At 42.6% G+C, this 19,042-nt stretch overlaps 1 protein-coding gene across 1 annotated transcript in view; it reads left to right on the top strand.

Annotated features, from left to right (window-relative positions):
- Positions 1 to 19,042, top strand: part of adamts6 (ADAM metallopeptidase with thrombospondin type 1 motif, 6) — a 38,181-nt gene extending 19,139 nt beyond the window's left edge. The window contains exons 15-25 of the mRNA XM_029169496.3: positions 2,048 to 2,150; positions 2,814 to 2,947; positions 4,928 to 5,051; positions 5,695 to 5,775; positions 7,684 to 7,847; positions 9,334 to 9,472; positions 10,541 to 10,670; positions 12,241 to 12,445; positions 12,523 to 12,699; positions 15,008 to 15,164; positions 16,219 to 19,042. Of these exons, the coding sequence (XP_029025329.1) occupies positions 2,048 to 2,150; positions 2,814 to 2,947; positions 4,928 to 5,051; positions 5,695 to 5,775; positions 7,684 to 7,847; positions 9,334 to 9,472; positions 10,541 to 10,670; positions 12,241 to 12,445; positions 12,523 to 12,699; positions 15,008 to 15,164; positions 16,219 to 16,328 (1,524 nt within the window). The 3' untranslated portion in view covers positions 16,329 to 19,042. The remainder of the gene's footprint in view (positions 1 to 2,047; positions 2,151 to 2,813; positions 2,948 to 4,927; positions 5,052 to 5,694; positions 5,776 to 7,683; positions 7,848 to 9,333; positions 9,473 to 10,540; positions 10,671 to 12,240; positions 12,446 to 12,522; positions 12,700 to 15,007; positions 15,165 to 16,218) is intronic.

The raw sequence follows: 19,042 nt of genomic DNA, 5'->3' as shown, positions 1-19,042 counted from the left end.
GAAAAGCGCTGAGTGTTTTTTTTGGGAAACAAACAACATCCCTAACTGCTGTTTCATCACATTGACCACACCTGGTACTGTGCAGCGTGTGCGAGCTCCAGATGTGGATACAATGACGACTACAGACACATTGCAGTACATGTATGTGATCATACACTATATGCTTACTGTAGGCACTGATCTGTGGTCAGATGTTTTTAATTAGCGGTGTCTTGCCATCTTTCCGTAGCTTCCACATTTGTCTTGCACGAGGTTACTTTGTATTTTTATTGGCGTAATGCTTGAAGCCAGATGTGTTACAGATAAAAAAATATCTTTTTATTGGATATAAGGTCATTTGGTTTGAAGACAGTCATTAAATTAGAGGATTTGTAAGAGACAGAGTCACGGCACTAAAGTTTTATTTATGCTACTGCGTTGAGACTCTGTGCAAGTGGTGACAAAGCTGCCGTATCCTGCACTTCTGGTCCGGACGTAGGTTTCGTGTCATGGGTGTACTTTATTTTGCTACTGTAGCAAACTGAGTCAGTTCACTTGACATTGGTAAGAAGTCGCAAGCTATCGCGTTAACCTGAGCAGCATTTTACGCCCTTCTGGAGACTTTCATCCTCGTGACAGAGGAGCAGATTCATTTATGGAGACGCAGCCAAAGTGGAACTCTGGCAGAGGCTCCAGACTCCACTGCTGCTCTTGTGACTAAAATACTGTGACAGGTGCTGTATAGTATTGGCTTAAAAAGGAAACGTCAAAGTTGATGCAGCATCTCAAGTCCCTGGTTTACTTGAAGCGCCAAAGAAAATGCAGCGTGATGTAATTTTCATTACTTACATCTTCCAAAGTCTTCACTCCCAATTTGTAATCCAGTCTTCCTATCAGAAATATGCTTTCTAACCCAAACTGAGATTAATCAGCCAGGAGAATACTGCTTTAGAGCCACAGAGGACATCATGAAACTGTTTTCACAGGTTGTTTAGTCCACATTACAACAAATGGGCTTGTTGATGTGTAAAATCCGTGGAATTCCTTTTAACTCTAGAGACCAAAGACTGCACGAGGACGTGCTACGGTTGTCACATAAATATGAGGTGTAGTGCTTAAAAAACCTTTAATCAACAACATTTTCATAACCCATTAATTATTTCAACATTTATTATAACAAATGGCCAACATGCTCCGATTCCAGTTGCTTAAATGTGAGGACCTGCTGCCTTTGGGTTTCAGAAGCTTGTGATTGTGCTGACTGATGTTTTATGGCATTTTAAACCTTTTTTTTTTATCAAACCACTAAGCAGCGTTCTCCAAAATCTCATTTGGCTCCAGCTCATTTAGTTTTTCTGTGTCGTCTCACTCAATCTGCATGTTTGATGTGCGCGTCTAAAGCTGCCATATTGGCAGAAAAACACTTGAGTGTTAATGAAAGCCTCTTCATGGCCCGCTTTACCGAGGAAGCCTTTCAGCATGTGAAATACTGCTTTGACCTAAGAGCTTTTATTTGTCCTGGGGGAAGAGCATTCTGGGTTTTCTAAAGACCTTTTCACACCAATAAAGTCTTTCTTCCCACTTTATATCTCCTCTTATTGGAACAACACCCCACACAGTGGAATGCCAACCCGAAAGGTCTGAGCAGAGTCCGAGCCAGCACCAGGTCTGAACCAGCCTGAGCTGAGCTGGGCTTTCGAGCTCCTCTGGTTGTTTCTACTTACTCGGCCAAAGAAGTGCTTCGTTATCCGTCATAAATCCACGCATGAAAACAAAACCATCCCAAACGCAAAACACACTGTTCCCAATTAGGAATTCCAAGAAACATGTCTGTTTTAGTGTCTAAAAAAATAAAACGAGACATCTTACACACGGTTTGTTCTCATATTTATAATGATCGGTCTATGCAAATAAAACTTGACAGAACAAAACGGTCTGCTCAGATAACTCACTTGTTCAAATAACATGGTAGTTATAGCTAATCGCTAGTCTGCATCTCATGATTTTACAGAATGTGATACTTGTAAATTCTAATATACAATGTTTTATATTCCTGATTTTCTTCCAGGCCTGCCCTGCGGGTTCTCGCGATTTTCGAGAGAAGCAGTGTGCCGACTTTGATAACATGCCTTTCCGTGGAAAGTACTATAACTGGAAGCCTTACACTGGCGGTGAGTTCAAAGCTCCACTGCACCAACTAATTGTAAATGTGCTTGTGTTCAGTTTAAACTGTCGGGATTCCTGCACACCGTCTACGTGAAGGATCTCACTGGTCTACTGCCTGTTAGATATGTTGTCCTCTCGCCATCACTACAGTTATAGCTTGTGATTGGCTGAACACACCTGATGCAGGTAACCAGCAGTACGTAGGGCGGAGACAGTCAGAAAGTCTATGATGCATCAAAACTTAGCCGACTGAGGCAGAGTGATGTGTCCCGGTACTATTATTGTGACTGGCAGCAGTGAAGGATTTGTACCACCACCACCTCCTGTTCCCCCTTGATGTCTGTAGGAAATATCTCCTTAACTCTAAACACAAAAAGCTCGAACACACGGTGATAAGAGTTTAAAGCATGGAAGCAGAGCTTTTACAGTATTTCATTCTGCAGATGGACGAACTTAAGTCAGATCTGCTTTATAATAAGGATCTGCTTGGACAAATCCATCACCTCCTCGTGACCCTGGGAACTGTCACACAAAAACAACAGATAAACTACCTCTAAATGTCAGTGTAATTGTTGTTGGCAGTTGTTTTGTCATGATGTCAGGTTTTAGACAGGGTATGCTGATGTTCAGGCCAATAGCCTTGTCTTTTTGTATTGTGCGTTACCCAGGTGGTGTTAAGCCCTGTGCTCTGAACTGCTTGGCAGAGGGTTATAACTTCTACACAGAGCGCTCTCCTGCAGTCATAGATGGCACCCGGTGCCAGGCCGACTCTCTGGACATCTGCATCAATGGAGAGTGTAAGGTAAGCTCATCCTAATTCTGATCCAAGGTTCTGGATGCTTTCCAGACTTCCAACGATACAGTACCAACCAGGCCACAATAGCACTGACTACTGTAACAAACTTACAAACCGTGGGTAGAAAGACGAGCTGGAGGTCGGGAAAGTGGAGCGAACAAAGATGACACACAAGCATCTAGAACAATGTTAGGACAGGAATCGATTAAACAAACATCGGCACACATTAAACCCATACCGCTGCTGGACTTTGAATGCACTGGAGCTAAATCGACAATATCTGAATGACATAATGGAGTTTAGAGTTATTTCCTCTGATTGATTGTGGCTGTTATGATCTGATCCTTTGTCAGTTTCCAGCTGTGGTGCCGCTGTAGCCGACCTAACTCGGGTTTCCTCAGTGTCTGTTCCTTGTGTTTTTATCTCCGCCAGCACAGTTTGTAAGGTGGCGACTGCATAAACAATACAGCTAAAGGACAAACCCGCACTATTCTCCAGGGAAGAACAATCAGGTCTTTGACTTACTGATTGAAATCGAATGATTGGCACTGCTCCGTTTGACTCTTATCAGTGTTCTGCAGCCTCGACTGCAATTGTTTTGTCTAAAACACAAAAATCATTGTTTTGATTGAATAATGATTTTATATATATTTGAAAAAGGCTGATTTAATAACAAGGCCGAATAACATTTTATTGAAAGGAGTTGGCAGTTAGTGTTGTCTTTGTTTTCGTGAATATAAATCATTTTGCACGGTTGGTGTGTGTGGACATGAGGGCTGGTGAGCGTTTTCTGAAATACAGCTGAAATAACTTTTTTCGTATTTGCTTTGACTTCCACCTGAGCGTAAACTTTGATTCCCGCTTGGCAGGAAAGCACCGCGCCGGTGCCCACAACATTAGTCTAATTCTAATACAAAAACACAACAAGAGTGTGTGTCCTAACGCGAAGAGCTCGCCAATAGCTGCAGTATTCCTTACCAAAGGAGCCTTACAGCCTCAATTCAGCACTTCAGAGGCTGGCTCTCTGGTTTCACTGCCACACCATGATAAATCTGTGGAACGCCGTCGGCTTGGAATGCATTCAGAAACACTCAAAACTGCTATGGTGTGCACATGTGGTGAAGACCCTACGACAGATTGAAAGATTTCAAATAACGGGAAAGAGAAGTGAGACAATGAGAGCGGAAGTCACACGGGAGATCCAGAGAAGGAGAGGAAGCGTGGGCGACAATGGTAACACTCCCAGCCGGTCATAAAGCCGTTCAAGGCAGTGAATAGGCGCTCGAAAGATGGAAATTATCGAGAGAGAAGCACGTGCAGTTGGACAAACAAGCCTTAACATGACGTCCACTTATTAGTGTTTTCCAAAGCTCTGATTGATCTGTCGATTAGCGGACAGCGATACCGTGTGCAGCTGTAGGCTCAGCCTGCAGCCAAGGTGCCGAGCTGGGTCAGTGAAATCTCAGAAAGATTCATGGACTCGAAATTCAAATACACACAAGAGATGACTCCATGTCTTTATTCATTAATAGCCGTACATGGTGTACAAATCTGTGCGCAAACACTGAAAACATCAGCCTCCGCAGGTACTTATACAATAATGATTAAAGTAGAAGATACAGACTTGCTTTGTTAAACCTGATGACACAGTTGCTACGAACAGTTTATTCTTAAATATAGGCTAAAATGAAATGAAAAGAAATGAAGGCATTATAACTCTACCTGGTTAAACCACAACTTGTTGGTTTATGGAGTTACTTTTCAGGGTTTTAGTGGTTCCATGTTAAATTGTCACATAAGTCGTGAGATTGGAATTGCCTCCCTCATCCTCTGCAAAAGGGCAACACATTGAACTGTCTGTGGACATTTGGACAAAACCAAGGTTTTCACAGAACAATGCATTGAATGACCTCAAGCTAAATCAACTTCCACTTACAGATACAGTACAAGTCTTTCACTGAAACAAGAACTCCTCTCTTTCTAAAGCATGTGGGCTGTGACAACATCTTGGGGTCTGATGCTAAAGAAGATCGATGTCGTGTGTGTGGAGGGGACGGCAGCACCTGTGAGGCCATGGAGGGACTATTCAACGAGTCACTACCCAGAGGAGGTAAAACTTTAGTAAATCGGACTCCAGGTTGTTTTAGAGATGCACTAGTACTATGACAAGAATACAAAGTAGGACTTAGGGAGTGGCTTTGGGTTTTGATCCACATGGCAAACTTTTGGAATCTGGACAAATCCAACATATCCCTGAAGCCAGAAAGACAAGCTCTTACATTTAGTTTACTTGTGTCACTACAACAAAATGATGAACATCAACAAGTGTTTTTCACTGCTCACAATTATTTTGTCAGAATATTGACCATGAAATAATAACATTCCCAATATTACATCATGGAGTGATGACTTCAAGAGTACTTCTTGGGGCTTGTTGTTAGCCATAGCCTGAGGTCATCTATAGAGACCAGAGAGGGGAAACATATTTCTCCTTCTATGGTATGTCTAGTAAAACCATCTAAAAATACAATGTGTGTCTGTGTAAAGAGAAAGAACAGGGGGTTGATGCCCTGCTGCTTTGCCTTTTTCGGTGGTTTGGAATTTATCCTATATAGTATGTAGTCGTACCTAATGAGATATGTAACTTTCTGTCTTCTCTGTGTTTAAAAATATGTCATGAAGAAATGAAAATTGGGGAAGGGAGGGGGTGTTTCAGTGGAGTAATACCACCTTGATTGTGCGTTGTCTCCCAGGCTACATGGAAGTGGTTCATATCCCAAAAGGCTCGGTTCACATCGAGATTAAAGAGACTGCCGTGTCCAAAAATTATATTGGTAAGTGATGGCCTTAAAAAATATGTGACTAACATGAATCTTTAGCTTTACATTCAGTAGATGGGCCTCTATGAAATTTTTAAGACCTGCATGATCTCCTCAGGATGAATCCCACTGATTTTCATGATCCCCTGAGCTTTCAACCAGAGACTCCTGCAGGTTTACACATTCTTGGTGAAATATCCTAACAACTGTTATGACTTTAGTGATTACCTGTCTCCCGTAGCAGCACAGGAGATGTGTAAATCTATTTACAGTTCTTAGTGAAGACATTCATTCCCTTTAGAGGATGTATAATCAAAATGTTGTGATTCTCTGCATTCATTTCGGTGCTTATGTGTTTGACATTTTGCAGAAGAATTTAAACAGACATGTAAAGTTCCATGAGGATAAATCCTAAAGATCATGGCACAAAATTGTCCTATTAAGATATATTATTATTACTTATGTTCCACAGAGGATGGTTCCTAAAGATATTGTTTTTTAGTTATGGTTTAGAGAGACATATCAAAAACCACTGGATGGATAAACATCTGAACGTTAGAATCAACATTGGAGTAGTAGGCTAAGTTAGCATTTAGCTGAGAACACCAATGACTGTAAACAATTATGTAAAAAATTGTAAAATCGTGTCCCCTGAACTCTGAGCTTGCCTTATTATCCATCCATCCATCTCTGTAGACCCTGTAATTCACTACAGTGGAATGAATTGGCAATCTGCATCAATAACATCAAGCTGTTTCATATTATCCGCTCAGCTCTGTGTCAACCATGTTTTCAGTAATTTCATTTTGAGACCATTAAAGATGGCCGTATCTAATCTTCCGTTTCTTAATGCGAAGCCATAAAACAAAGCCCTTTAAAAAATGTCCTTGAGCCTTTGCAAAGTCGTCTTGGCACCAGACCTGTTGGTTGTGTTCCAGACTAAACAAAAAAATTGCCACGTCGGAAACAATACAATCAAACAGCTTGAGCAAACAGCTTCAGTTAAGCCACTTGTGTGTCTTTTCATTAACAACAAGGACAGAGTGTGATATAGTCTTGAATTTATAGTGGATAGTGTTGACGGACGATTTAAGTCACACTTTAAACCAAAGAGCTGCATTAGATTTATAGGGTTGTGGTGAGAGCTGCCTGGCTGTTGGGGGGTACGATGTCTATATATCAAAGTTTAAATAGTGCAATTTTGGCTATAGTGGGAAGACAGACTTTCCTTTTTTTGCACTTAGTATGTTTGCTATTAATTTGACAAACACAATAGTTTTCTTTTGTACTGCAGCATTGTTTTGTTGTGTTCTTACTAGTCAGAATTTATGTTTTTTTAAAGCAAAGGATACGAAAATGCAGAGCAGTGTATTTATAGACCTGAAAATCACAATGTGCACAATTAGTGCCAGCTGTCCTGAAAATGAATTTACTGAGAAGGGGATTGGAGTACGCTGAAGAGTAGTAGACCATTGTTCATCTAACCTTTGTATATGCTGCTGAGGGGAATCTGGAGACCACAAGCCAAGGAGACAGACTAGCAAAGCAGTTGGATTGTTTCTCCTTAATTTGGCCCCGTTTCAATCTGGAGAAAGTGGATATTTTCAGATCTGTTGTGCTTGGAGACTAACTTTTGTTTTGACAACCAGACAGAGCGGTATTCATGAGATTCGTCCAGGGTTTCACCTGAAGTGTGTTTTCTTTCTCTTCCTAAATTAGACATACAGTACGTACGTGTCGGTGCACATGAGCGTCTTCATTTACAGCATGCAGTGTGCATGTTTCTGCTCAGTCTGGCCAGAGATAGAAAGTTGTCAGAGGGGCTAAAAAAAATGATGAAGAAGACGAGCAATGGGATCACGATAAGTCAGCTTTTAAATTTTTTACATTTTGAAACTTTTTCTCATTTCTTTAATTACCCAGCTCTAAAATCAGAATCTGATGATTATTACATCAATGGAGCGTGGACCATCGATTGGCCAAGGAAGTTTGACATTGCGGGGACAGCTTTCTACTACAAGAGACCCACTGACGAACCCGAGTCTTTAGAGGCACTGGGAGCTACCCAGGAAACCCTGGTTGTCATGGTAAGATTTGTTTGGTTCTAGATGTAGGTCTTTCAAAAAGAATCAACAGAGAATATGTTAAAATCATGAAGTTCCTTATTTAGGTACAAACCAGATTTACAGGAACTTTTCCAAAGTGCTATTACTGTAAAATTCTGATCTGTGATTTGTCTATCTGCTTGTTTATACCCGTTATACGTTTAAACGTTTATTTATCTGGAAAAAGAAGCAAAGGTTTCAGTGCATCACGTTTCACTTCTATTGCACCTTTTTTTGTTTGGGAACTAAGAATAATAATTATTTGCTGCTGACTGATCCTCCTCTTCATTATGCATCTTGCATTTTTTAGGAGTCATATCTGGACTCCTCGCCAGCCAGTGGAGCACATGCACTTCATACTGTGTCTATACAGCAGCACTGCTACATGTGCATGTGCATAATGAGGCCTGGAATGCCTGAACTAATTATCCACTTGCCAGGAATAGATGACATTTCTGTCATGGAAAACATAATATCCAGACTTTTTAGACACTGACATTAACCTGGTGTTCCTTAAGGTTTTCACAGTCTTTTGTACTGTACATTGGCACCAACCTAAATATATAGGTTATAGGATGTTAGTCTTGAACTGTCTCATGGTGTCTGGGGGCCAAGTGGTGACTCATCTGACCCACAACCCATGTGTTGCGCCTTAGCCATGATGCTGTGCTCTCACCTGTTATCAATTAACCTGAATATTTGAATCATCCAAATCTGTGCTAAATTAATAGTAATTAAACTAGTTTAAAACATTTTTCAAAGTGTATTGCAGGCATCAAAGTCTACTGAAGAAACCTGAAGATTATAGTTTTTCTTGAATTAAAAAAAGTGTATTTCATAGTCCACTTTAATTGTTACGCCATATGGGAACACAGCAGTCAACAGATTAGACTAGAATCTTTACACAATACTCGGCCGACTGTCAGCATTGCATGAGCTGCACTGGAACAGACTGAACAAGCTATGACTGAAAGCATTCATTTATTTTTTAAATTTGTTTTTTTTTTAATGTTTGTGCATTGAGCTTCTTTTAATTGCTGTAAAACTTTCTGTCTTGACATCAATACTGAAAATACCAGACCACAACAGCCCGAACAGAACCACCAGAACAGTCGAGCAACCGGCCACTTACATTAACTACTAACCATTTCTCTGTGGTTTCTGCGTCCAGCAGACTAATGTAAACTCAGCAGAGACTCATTGATCTGGTGTGTTTAAACTACATTTAATACTAGTATTTCATGTGTTCAGTGTTTAAACAGCCACTACAGCGCCAGCCAAACACCAACAACACAAACGTACCGAGCTGGTGAACATAATGGAGCATTTGGTGCCAAATAGGTGGATTTACTGCTGGATCTGGTGGAGAGCAAAGTGGAGCTAAAAAAATGGACTCTGAACCTCATAAAACCTATTTTCTCTTGTTTTTTATGCTTAATATAAGAGAGTAGCCTCACTGTCTCTACAGGTCCTGCTTCAGGAGCAGAACCTAGGAATAAACTACAAGTTCAACGTGCCCATACAGCGCTCAGGAAGTGGCGACAATGAAGTGGGCTTCTCCTGGCACCACCTGCCCTGGTCTGAATGCTCGGCTACCTGCGCTGGAGGTCAGTCAGCCCTGCTACGTAGTGCTTTATTCATGTGTTGTGTGTGTGTCATGCAGTCATTCCAAAAATGCTGAGGAGCAAAAAATGTGTGCAGGAGTGTGCAAAAACTCAGTAATAGTAATAAATGAGATGGATTTTCTAAAATCATTACTTTATAGCCTGAAGATTGATTTCCTCTAATAAATATATGTATATTTTCCATACTTTAGCCAGAGTAATGAAGATGGTGTCATTTCTGTGAATGAGCTGCTTTGCATAGCTGCTGGTTCACCAGTGCTGCACACAGATCAGTCACTTTTCCAGAGCTTGTTGTACAAAGTCAAACATTCAAAATCGGACACCGCACAGAAATGTCGACCTCAAAAATGACTAAACCAAACCTTTTAGCCCAAAATCAATGGGTTTCATGTAACAATAAATAGTGTTTCTTCCCAGTTGTCAAGCGTGGCCTGGACAGGTTTGTAATATTTTGTACAAGCATGACTGAATAAGCATGTGGGTTTTTGCTGAAGGATATCCAAGTCCAGAGCGGAGGTTTGAAGGTATCCCTCAGACGGGGAAGCACACACGGCCTTCCAATGTCATAAACATGCCTTTGCACTGTTGATCCAAATGATCTAATTTGTGTCTACCGTGTGTGTCTGACTGCACAGAGCTTTAAATCAATAAAATGCTATTTAATCATGCGACCATTTAAAACTAGCTAGCTCAGCTAATCGTGGAGCGTTGTTTCATATATCACTACAGTAATAAACCTTGTGAAAAAACATCTTTTGACAACCGTACAACTGAAAACTTTTACCCCACGCTTCGCGAGAGATGGGTAGATTTGCAAATGCGAGACAAGTCCGCTGTTGTATAAGTCACAAGGGGGTTCAAAAGACTGGAGTCTTTCTGGGTTGGTATACTACAATAGTACACAAACACAATATACAAAGTGCTCCTTGATCTGTAAATGTGATTTTCTAAGATGTCCTGGAAATAATCAGGGGTTTAACCTTCCAGGTTTACAAACTGAAATACTGCAGCAGACGTCTGGGTGCAGTTTACTTATTTTCATCCCTGCAGGATCCCAAAAACAGGAGGTGGTGTGTAAAAGGCTGGACGACAACTCTGTGGTCCAGAACAGCTACTGTGACCAGGACAGCAAACCTCCAGAAAATCAGAGAGACTGCAACACTGAGCCGTGTCCTCCAGAGTATGTATCAATATCTAAATTTAAAATGTGGGAAGAAAATCACATGTCCTATAAAAGGACCTTTCCCTTGAATCCTTTACTGTATCTATATACAGTAGAACAAGCACGGGCTGTTTATTAGACGCTTGTTGGGAAGGAATCATCAACTGTCATGTAAATACCAGGCAGGTGGTTTAAACTATAAGAAAACCATTGACTCCTTGTAAGCTTGTCAGTAAAGCATCACCTTTGGATCCATTGTTCTTGTAAAGGTTCAAACAGATCAGCACTAAGTTGTTGCAAAAAAACCCTAATATTAATAATAAGGCTGAGTGGTGATATTAATTCACCTTCAACGAGCCCTAGTTGTAAAATGTATTTAGTTAAAGTGATTTATAACCTCATATGTTAACTATTTTCAGTGTTCGCCTCACGCCAAAAACAAAGAAAAAAGAGCTCTGAAAATGACCACCTGTGTTTGATTGCTCTGGCTTCTTTGCTTACCCTCGAGGGGTAGTATACACACATACAGGTGGAATATGAACATGTGTACAGTGGCCAAGCGTCCGTAAACCCCGCGCTGGAGCTGGAAGCGCGGCCAGGCTCACTTCATTCATGTCAAAAAAAGAGGGATTAGGTGCGTTGGGTTAATTATTTTCAGGCTGTCTGACAGCTGTTTGTATATGAGGGTGAGTGTTTGTGTCTTTCAGCTGGGCTTCAGCCAAAACAACTGACAGTTTCGTAAATCTGCTGTATAAGTGGTCATTTGTATTCTCTCATTCAAGCTACAGTCTTGGGTTATTTATTCTCACATCTGTATTCAGTGGATGTTGCCTCGTGGCAGCTCAAGAAGTGTGTGTGTGTGTGTGTGTGTGTGTGTGTGTGTGTGTAGAGACAGATGTGCGTTTGTGTCTGCAGGGCAGGGCAAACAAGCCTTTCAGGGAAGGCTGGCTTAAGCAGACCATGTAAACACAATTGTTTTAGAATAGCTGGGGTTTTATGGGGTAGAGTAATGAAAGCTAACGCAGATGTTCGAACGCGTCATTAATTCTGTATACATTCCTTCAGATGATGTAATAGCTCACAGGCTAGATGTGTTTAGAGGGCCGTTTTATTATGTTAATTGTGATGTTTGTAGATGGAGGGTCGAAAAACACTGGGTCTGACTTAATGGAGGTGAAAAGCTCAGTGTCTGACAGGCATTGTCAAGGTTTGAATGTTCATTCATTGTTTAATTAATCCTCTTGCCAGGGTTAATATAGTTGTTACCCAAGATGCAGGTTTAGGATCTTAAGATCAGGACTTGTGCACCTTCTGTGATGCCTACCAGTATCACTTCATCAATCAGGCACACGAGACTTTGCCAAACATGACTAACTGAAAACTGATGATTCAGAGTATTTCGATCAGTAGCAAAGTCGTTTTTAGAACCCAGTTTTTGTCTGTCTCTTAACTGTATAGCACCATGATGTGATTTTACACATTACATTACTTAGTCCCCACAGGGACTACACAGTGAGTACACAAAAATCTGAGTGGGGGGTTAGCTTTGATTCTTCTGCAGTCTGTAACTCAAGCTTCTTTTGTGCAGGTGGTTCATTGGCGAGTGGTCGGAATGCGGGAAGACATGTGATGGTGGGATGAGGACAAGAACAGTCCTGTGTATCAGAAAGATTGGTCCTGCTGAGGAGGAGACACTGGAGGACATCCACTGTCTGACACACCGGCCTATTGAGCAAGAGTCCTGCAACAACCAATCGTGCCCACCGAAGTGGGTCACTCTGGACTGGTCTGAGGTAAATCGTGCACAAACCCCTAACTGCTCGCTTTAGTTTTAGTTTCTCCTTCTTACGTCTCATTCTCCTCTGCTTAGTGCACGCCTAAATGCGGCCCCGGCTTCAAGCACCGCATTGCCTTGTGTAAGAGCAACGACCTGACCAAGACCTTCCCGTCCGCCCACTGCCCGAGCCACAACAAACCTCCGGTCCGAATCCGCTGCAGTTTGGGCCGCTGTCCTCCTCCTCGCTGGATGCCCGGAGAATGGGGACAGGTAGGACGACGACGCGTCGCTCCCATCACGGCTCGATCTGAGAACAAACAGGATTTCAGTTAGCTTCCCGAACAACAGGACGGTGTTTAATCCTTTAAAAGGGTACCTTCAATGTTTAACCGACTAAAGATGCGCAGATAGAGTCCATGTGTTAGAGGATGGTTAATGTAATTTACAGATGCCTGACATGCGCTGGGTCTCTAAGCAGGTCTGTGACGTGTGCTCTGACGGGCCTGGAGTCTGTGATCAGTGACAGTAATATCCTCCTGGCTGTTTGAAGTTTATCGCGGCCTCGGAACGACCAGGACACTCGATCACTTCCAGGGACGTGATTTAAGGAGAGACCAGGGGGTGGTGTTGCCGGGCTCACCCTGACCTGACTCAGTGTGCGCGGCAAAAGCTGTTGGATGCTTTAAGACCCAGCTGACTCATGTTAGTGAGAGGCCGCCAAAAAAACGTGCGTCAGAGAAAGCTCTATCTACCAAGAAGTATGGTTTGTTATTCTGTTGGATTTGTTAATAATTTAGTGGAAAAGTGGAATTTTAAACAGTGCGGTTTGATGTTTAGAAGACGGTTGTGTGGGGTCACTTGTGCCTTGGAGGAGCTGAGGTCATGATTTGAGCTCCATGCCGTTCAGGTCATGGGTTAAAGGTCAAGGGTCAAGACTGCAGCTTTCTGGCCTCTCTTTATACTCATCACCTGTGTATACACTGAAATCAATAATACACCTTAAGAATTCTATCAGAGCCATTAACAGGGGTAAACAAAGCAAACCTGACTGATAACCCCAACTAGTCCATCAGAGAGCGGCTCCTCATCAAACTGAGCCAAGGTTAATACCTCCTAACAGCTGGAGTCTGCTCTTACGCAGCACTTTCTCACTGTGGACGTGTGTGTGTACACAACCTCCCCTCTCTCCTCCACCTCTTCTTTCTCCGGCTGTAATTACAAGCTTCGTCCTTGTCGCTCCGGTCTCTCACCCGCTCAAAGGCGAAGCATCAGAAAGGGGAGATTGTTGCCAGCTCCAGAGCTCCCGGTCTTCCAGGCCAAAAGGTCACCAGTTCAAATCCCACTTAAGTCGCACCATTGACGTACACCATCTGTCATGGCTGGCAGTGGGCCCTAATAAAGAGTCTCTAATTGGGAAGGGATGACATGCTGGCTCACTGATCTGAGGCAGCCGGAGAGGATCATTGAAGGTGACAAAGCCAAAAGGTAGTTCCTCCCGTCAGCGGGGTCAGGGGCAACCAGGTTCACGTCACACACTCGGCCGTGGGATGACAGACAGGAGTTGTAGTTCCCAGCGCATGAAAAGTAGATTCATTGTGACACTATGTGCCTAATTTGGGGCTTGTGTTTTGTTGGAGGTGTGCTGGCATCTAGTGCAGTAGGTCTTGTAGTCATTATTTTATTTGCTTCTGCAAAGGAATTTAAAGGGTGTCCACAAAACAAATCGTTTTTTATTACAACTGGCTCTCTTCATGTTGTGCGCGTTGTCTCAAACACAGCAAGCCTTTTCAAACGTATATCTGTGTCAACTTTTAGGAGATTTTGTACTTTTTTGCACCATTTGCTTAAAGGGAATTACTTCAATTAAAATGCCACAAGATTGAATACATCGATGTTACAGAGAGATAGCTGCAGCATTGAGACTACCCTCATAACTTACCAAAACCACAGACATTGTAAAGTGTGATTTGCTCTTTCTGGGGATATCGCTGACATCCTATTAAAAACTAAAACATAAATACAGGCAAACAGCAGAACATTAACTGAACAGTAGACACATTATGTTGCCTAATTGACATTACACCTGTTACGTTTGTTGAAACAGGTGCATCGTATTCTCTGGAGTTTTTCAAAGCGTTATTCTTTCCATCCCAGAAATATCTGGAGCTCATTAATAAGTTGGCAGTAAAATGTATTTTTCTTTCAGTCATTTAATAGCGCTAGCCTTTCTGTGTGTGATCTCCTTCAGCTACGGGTTCTTTGTAGCTCAGCTCATTTGCAAAGAATTCCCCCTTTCTGTTGGTCTCTCTCCTCAACTCATACACAGAAATACGTTTTAGTGCACAAAAAACGGGCCCCGTGAGCAGCAGTTGACCTGGTTACTCACGAGTTGAGAGACACGCTGACGTGCAGCCAGCTGAATCAGGCCAACTCGAAGGTGACTCTGGCTGGCTCTGTCTTTTTGCGGCCTCTGTGCCGCGATGAGTGGTTGATTGGATCAAGTTGTGGAGTGCATGAGCTGGAGTGTGTGTCTGCGTGCAGGAGGGAGTGATGTGTGATGTGATGTGTTGTGTTGCAGTGCTCGGCTCAGTGCGGCCTGGGCCAGCAGATGAGGACGGTTCAGTGCCTGTCCTACACCGGGCAGCTGTCCAACGAGTGTGCAGAGTCCCTCCGACCCGCCTCCATGCAGCAGTGTGAGAGCAAGTGTGACGCCACCCCCGTATCAAACAGCGACGGTAAGTCGACCACGTGCACAGAATGATGACCTTACTGAACACACACACGTTTCAAATGCAACAGCAAAGCAGGTTTGCTTAAACACCTATTGTGAAAAACGCTTTCACACAAAAGCCCAAATGCAAAGCTAATAAAGCGCCTCCATCTTCATCTTCACTGTTCTGCTATGACCTAAACACGTTTGGATGACACAGTCCTTACACTTTGCCAGCTACATTAATCTTTCCAGCAAGGTTGGCTCCTGGTCAAATCGAAACAGCTCATCTCCCCATATACACTTACACATGATGGATGGCTATTCGGGCGGCTAGAGAGAGGACCTTTCGAATATCCTGAATGGAAAACGTGAGCAGAGTTTACAGGCTGGCTAATGGGATTAGCTGTAGGCTAATTGTTCCTTTATGGACAGCAGTGAGGCAATGTCTCGTTTCATTTGGCTCTGTAGAGGTAGGGGCCAAAGCCTAATAAGGGAAGACACTCTGATCGTGATAAGGCATTTAGAGCACTGCCTGTCCAGCATCCAGCTAGTGTGTGTGTGTGTGTGTGTGTGTGTGTGTGTGTGTGTGTGTGTGTGTGTGTGTGTGTGTGTGTGCAGGGATGGCAGCCGGCCCAGTTAGTGAACAAGGCCAGGATCTGTCTCAGTCTCAGCCTCTGCGTCCAAGTATAGTTGAGGAGTTTTATTCTGCTGAGGCTTAAAGGAGATGCACAAGCGCTCTCTGGTTAGCCGGTTAGCGCCAGTATGCGTACACGTTACACAATAAGTCACAGCACCAACCGTCATGAAATCAATACAAACACTTACACTTTATTTTACAGCTACTCTGCAGGAATTTGCAGATTCCCTTTAGTCAGCGTAATAAAATTAGTTCAGTTGTAAAGTTACAGAGTTACAGAAATGACAAATTCTCTTAAAATAAGAGTTAAACCATAATTATTTTTAATGAAATAGATCCAGATTTTCTATGGGGTATCTTGAAAGAAAAAGTAGACGTTGTTATTGCAGTTAATTTACTGAGAGCTGTTCGTTGGTTTAACGCCGCTCTTTCTCTCCAGAATGCAAGGACGTAAACAAAGTGGCGTACTGCCCGCTGGTGCTGAAGTTCAAGTTCTGCAGCCGAGCTTACTTCAGACAAATGTGCTGCAAGACGTGTCAGGGGCACTGACCTCTGAGAGGAAGAGCGGAAACAAGGCAATAGAAAAGAAATGGAGGGAGGCTGATATGGCACTGAAAGGGCATAACAGAAGAAAACAAGGAGGAGCGGGGGAAGAAAAACAAACTCTGGACCAGTGAAAGACGGACGAAGTGAACTGCTGGCAAGAGATGTAGTGAAGTAAGGAGCTCCCCGTTCATGGCATCTGATCCTCCTGCCCTCCATCATGGTGGAATTCAAACCACTGCTCAGCTCCTGACGCTGACACTAAGTTTTTTTTTTTTTTTTTTTAATTCTCACTTCTGTGAAGTGCAGCTTGGAAGGTGATTTGTCGATGATGTTATTTTTATTACAATAATAATTGTTTTATGAATCCAAAGTGCTGGACACAACGCTCACAGATGATGTGGCCCGGAGACGGACAGACGGACGGAGGAGGGGGCTCCTCGCCGGAGGACGGGGGTGGGATTTTAAAGCGGCACAACCATCATGGTGCAATTGGCAGACAGACTTTGGCTTGGGTGCACTTTATGGTGTAATTACTTTTGCCAATTTGCTGCTCAGACCGAGAAACCCCATCACTGTACTGTATATTTATTGTACAATTCCAAACAGAGCTGAGATATTGTCATGTTTTTGTCAGACAGTAGCCGACTGGTATGACAGGGAATGTAATGCCATTGATTTTCAGTGTCTCTGAGCTGGAATGAAAATATTACATACTGTAACATAAGTTAAATCCTTATATACTGTAAGGATGTGTAAACCATATACCAGTTTAATCCAGGACCTTAAGTAGCATAAGGAGGATTTTTTTCATGTTTTCTTTCCCTTAGTTCCAGACTTGTCATTTAAAGTTAACCCTTTGTCAGTCATTAGTCTAAAGTATTAATATATTGTCACATGAAACACAATTGTTAAACTGGCCCTTACACGAGGAGACGTCCCTGTGGGAGATTCCAGTTCTCTATTGAAGGATAAACTTTGAAGGAGCATATTCTACAAAACAATAGAACAGTTTGACATTTGTACTTATTGTCCTGTTATTGGCCAAATGTGCTTATTGACCTGCCGAGAAGTCAGGGAAACAATACCACTTTGACTGTAGTTTCTCTTCGGTATAAACCAAGAAGATGAACCAAGTCTTTGGATAAGCTAGTACTATCCTGGCTCTGGCTTCTCTGCATGGAAGGCTACTTCCCAAAATGTCAAACTCACCCTTTAAGAGAGGCGCCTAAACACACACATCACGTTCATTGTGGTTTTGTTGCCAGACCACGTATCCTGACTACACACACCCACATCAAGGTTCCCCCGTTGTCCTCTTTCCCTTCCTCTCATCATCTTCGTCTCTCAGCGTAAAGACAAAAGCAGCCAACTCAAAGGCCTTGTCCCTGCTTTAATAGTTTTTTTTATCCATGGAGTACTGTGTTTACCTCTTCTTTTCCTCCTGCTCTGCTTCAAGGGTTACAGCCTTCCCAGGCTTCTGGTGCTATCAAGTGGGTGCTTCTATTCAACCCTCTCCAGTGTGCTTAAAAAACGAGACTGGATCCAAACAATATGAAATACTATCCTTGTCGATCTCTCTGTTGGTAAATGCTGGTCATGTTATTGTTACGTTTGTATCGGTTTATACCTCACACTGGGAAGTTTCATTGTTAACCGCGTATTGTTCGTCGTGCTGCCAACAACGCGGACCCTTACCAGTGAAGTGAACCCTTCGGCCGGGCGACATTTCTGCTGGTTTAGAGGTTGTGAAAGGGAACATCTGTCACACGTCTCCATCACGGACTTGTCAAAGAGGTACAGGAGGAGTCTACAGAACCGGAGAGACAGTGTAGGAGTGCAAGGAACTCATGGAAACTGTTGACAACTAATGTTTAATTTTGCTGCTGCTACTTTTTGTGTAGCCACCTTCAGTGAGACCACGTTGAGGAGAATGGATCAGTTACCAAACTCAGTTGGGTTGGGACAGTGGACAAGCAGCATTTCAGACTGCTTCGGACTAACTCATCGAATGGCTTTGGGACATGGGGACGTGAAATCAATCAAAATGGTACTCATTGCTGTGAACTTGTTGTTTGAATGTCACATTGATTATTCCTGTACCTAAAGTGCAAAAACAAATGAAAAAGCATCATGTCATTAGTTGCGTATATTTTATATTCAGTATTAATGTTGGTACACTGTTACTAATTTTTTTTTTCAAATGTAAATTATATGCTAATTTATTGTGTTGTCTCACTTGTACATTCAATTTCACTGCATGCATCTGAAAGTTAACACAAAGTGAAAAAATGCAGTGATACAGCCCTTCACCAACCTTTTTTAAAAAGTAGATAAAATAAAAAAAAGGAACAGCTTTTAAGAGGATTCAGTCTTAGTAAATGAATTTGCTTTGCTGTCACAGTGAACATTTTTGCAGGGCGGTATTCCGCACCATTCAATCATTCTTAGGATCTTGCGCACTTTTGAATTTCGAATACCTTCAACACACAACGTGAAGCCACCAACCTCCAACGTGCCAGTACCATCATGGGAGATGCAAAGGTGAAATACATTTCCACCTGTCTCTGTTCTGCTGGCACAGTGCGAGCGTGGTTCTCCTCTCCCCCTCATCCCAGCCTCAAGTGTCTGGATTCACTCTAAGGTAGCTGTGAGGCTTCCACTCTCCTTTGTAATTAATTCCAAATAAACAGTAACTAGCCCACTTGGCTGGGAAACAC

This window comes from Betta splendens, chromosome 12, assembly GCF_900634795.4.
Source record: "Betta splendens chromosome 12, fBetSpl5.4, whole genome shotgun sequence".
Classification (NCBI taxonomy): domain Eukaryota; kingdom Metazoa; phylum Chordata; class Actinopteri; order Anabantiformes; family Osphronemidae; genus Betta; species Betta splendens.
Note: the sequence above shows the minus strand (reverse complement) of the source record. Positions and strands in the feature narration are given on the sequence as shown.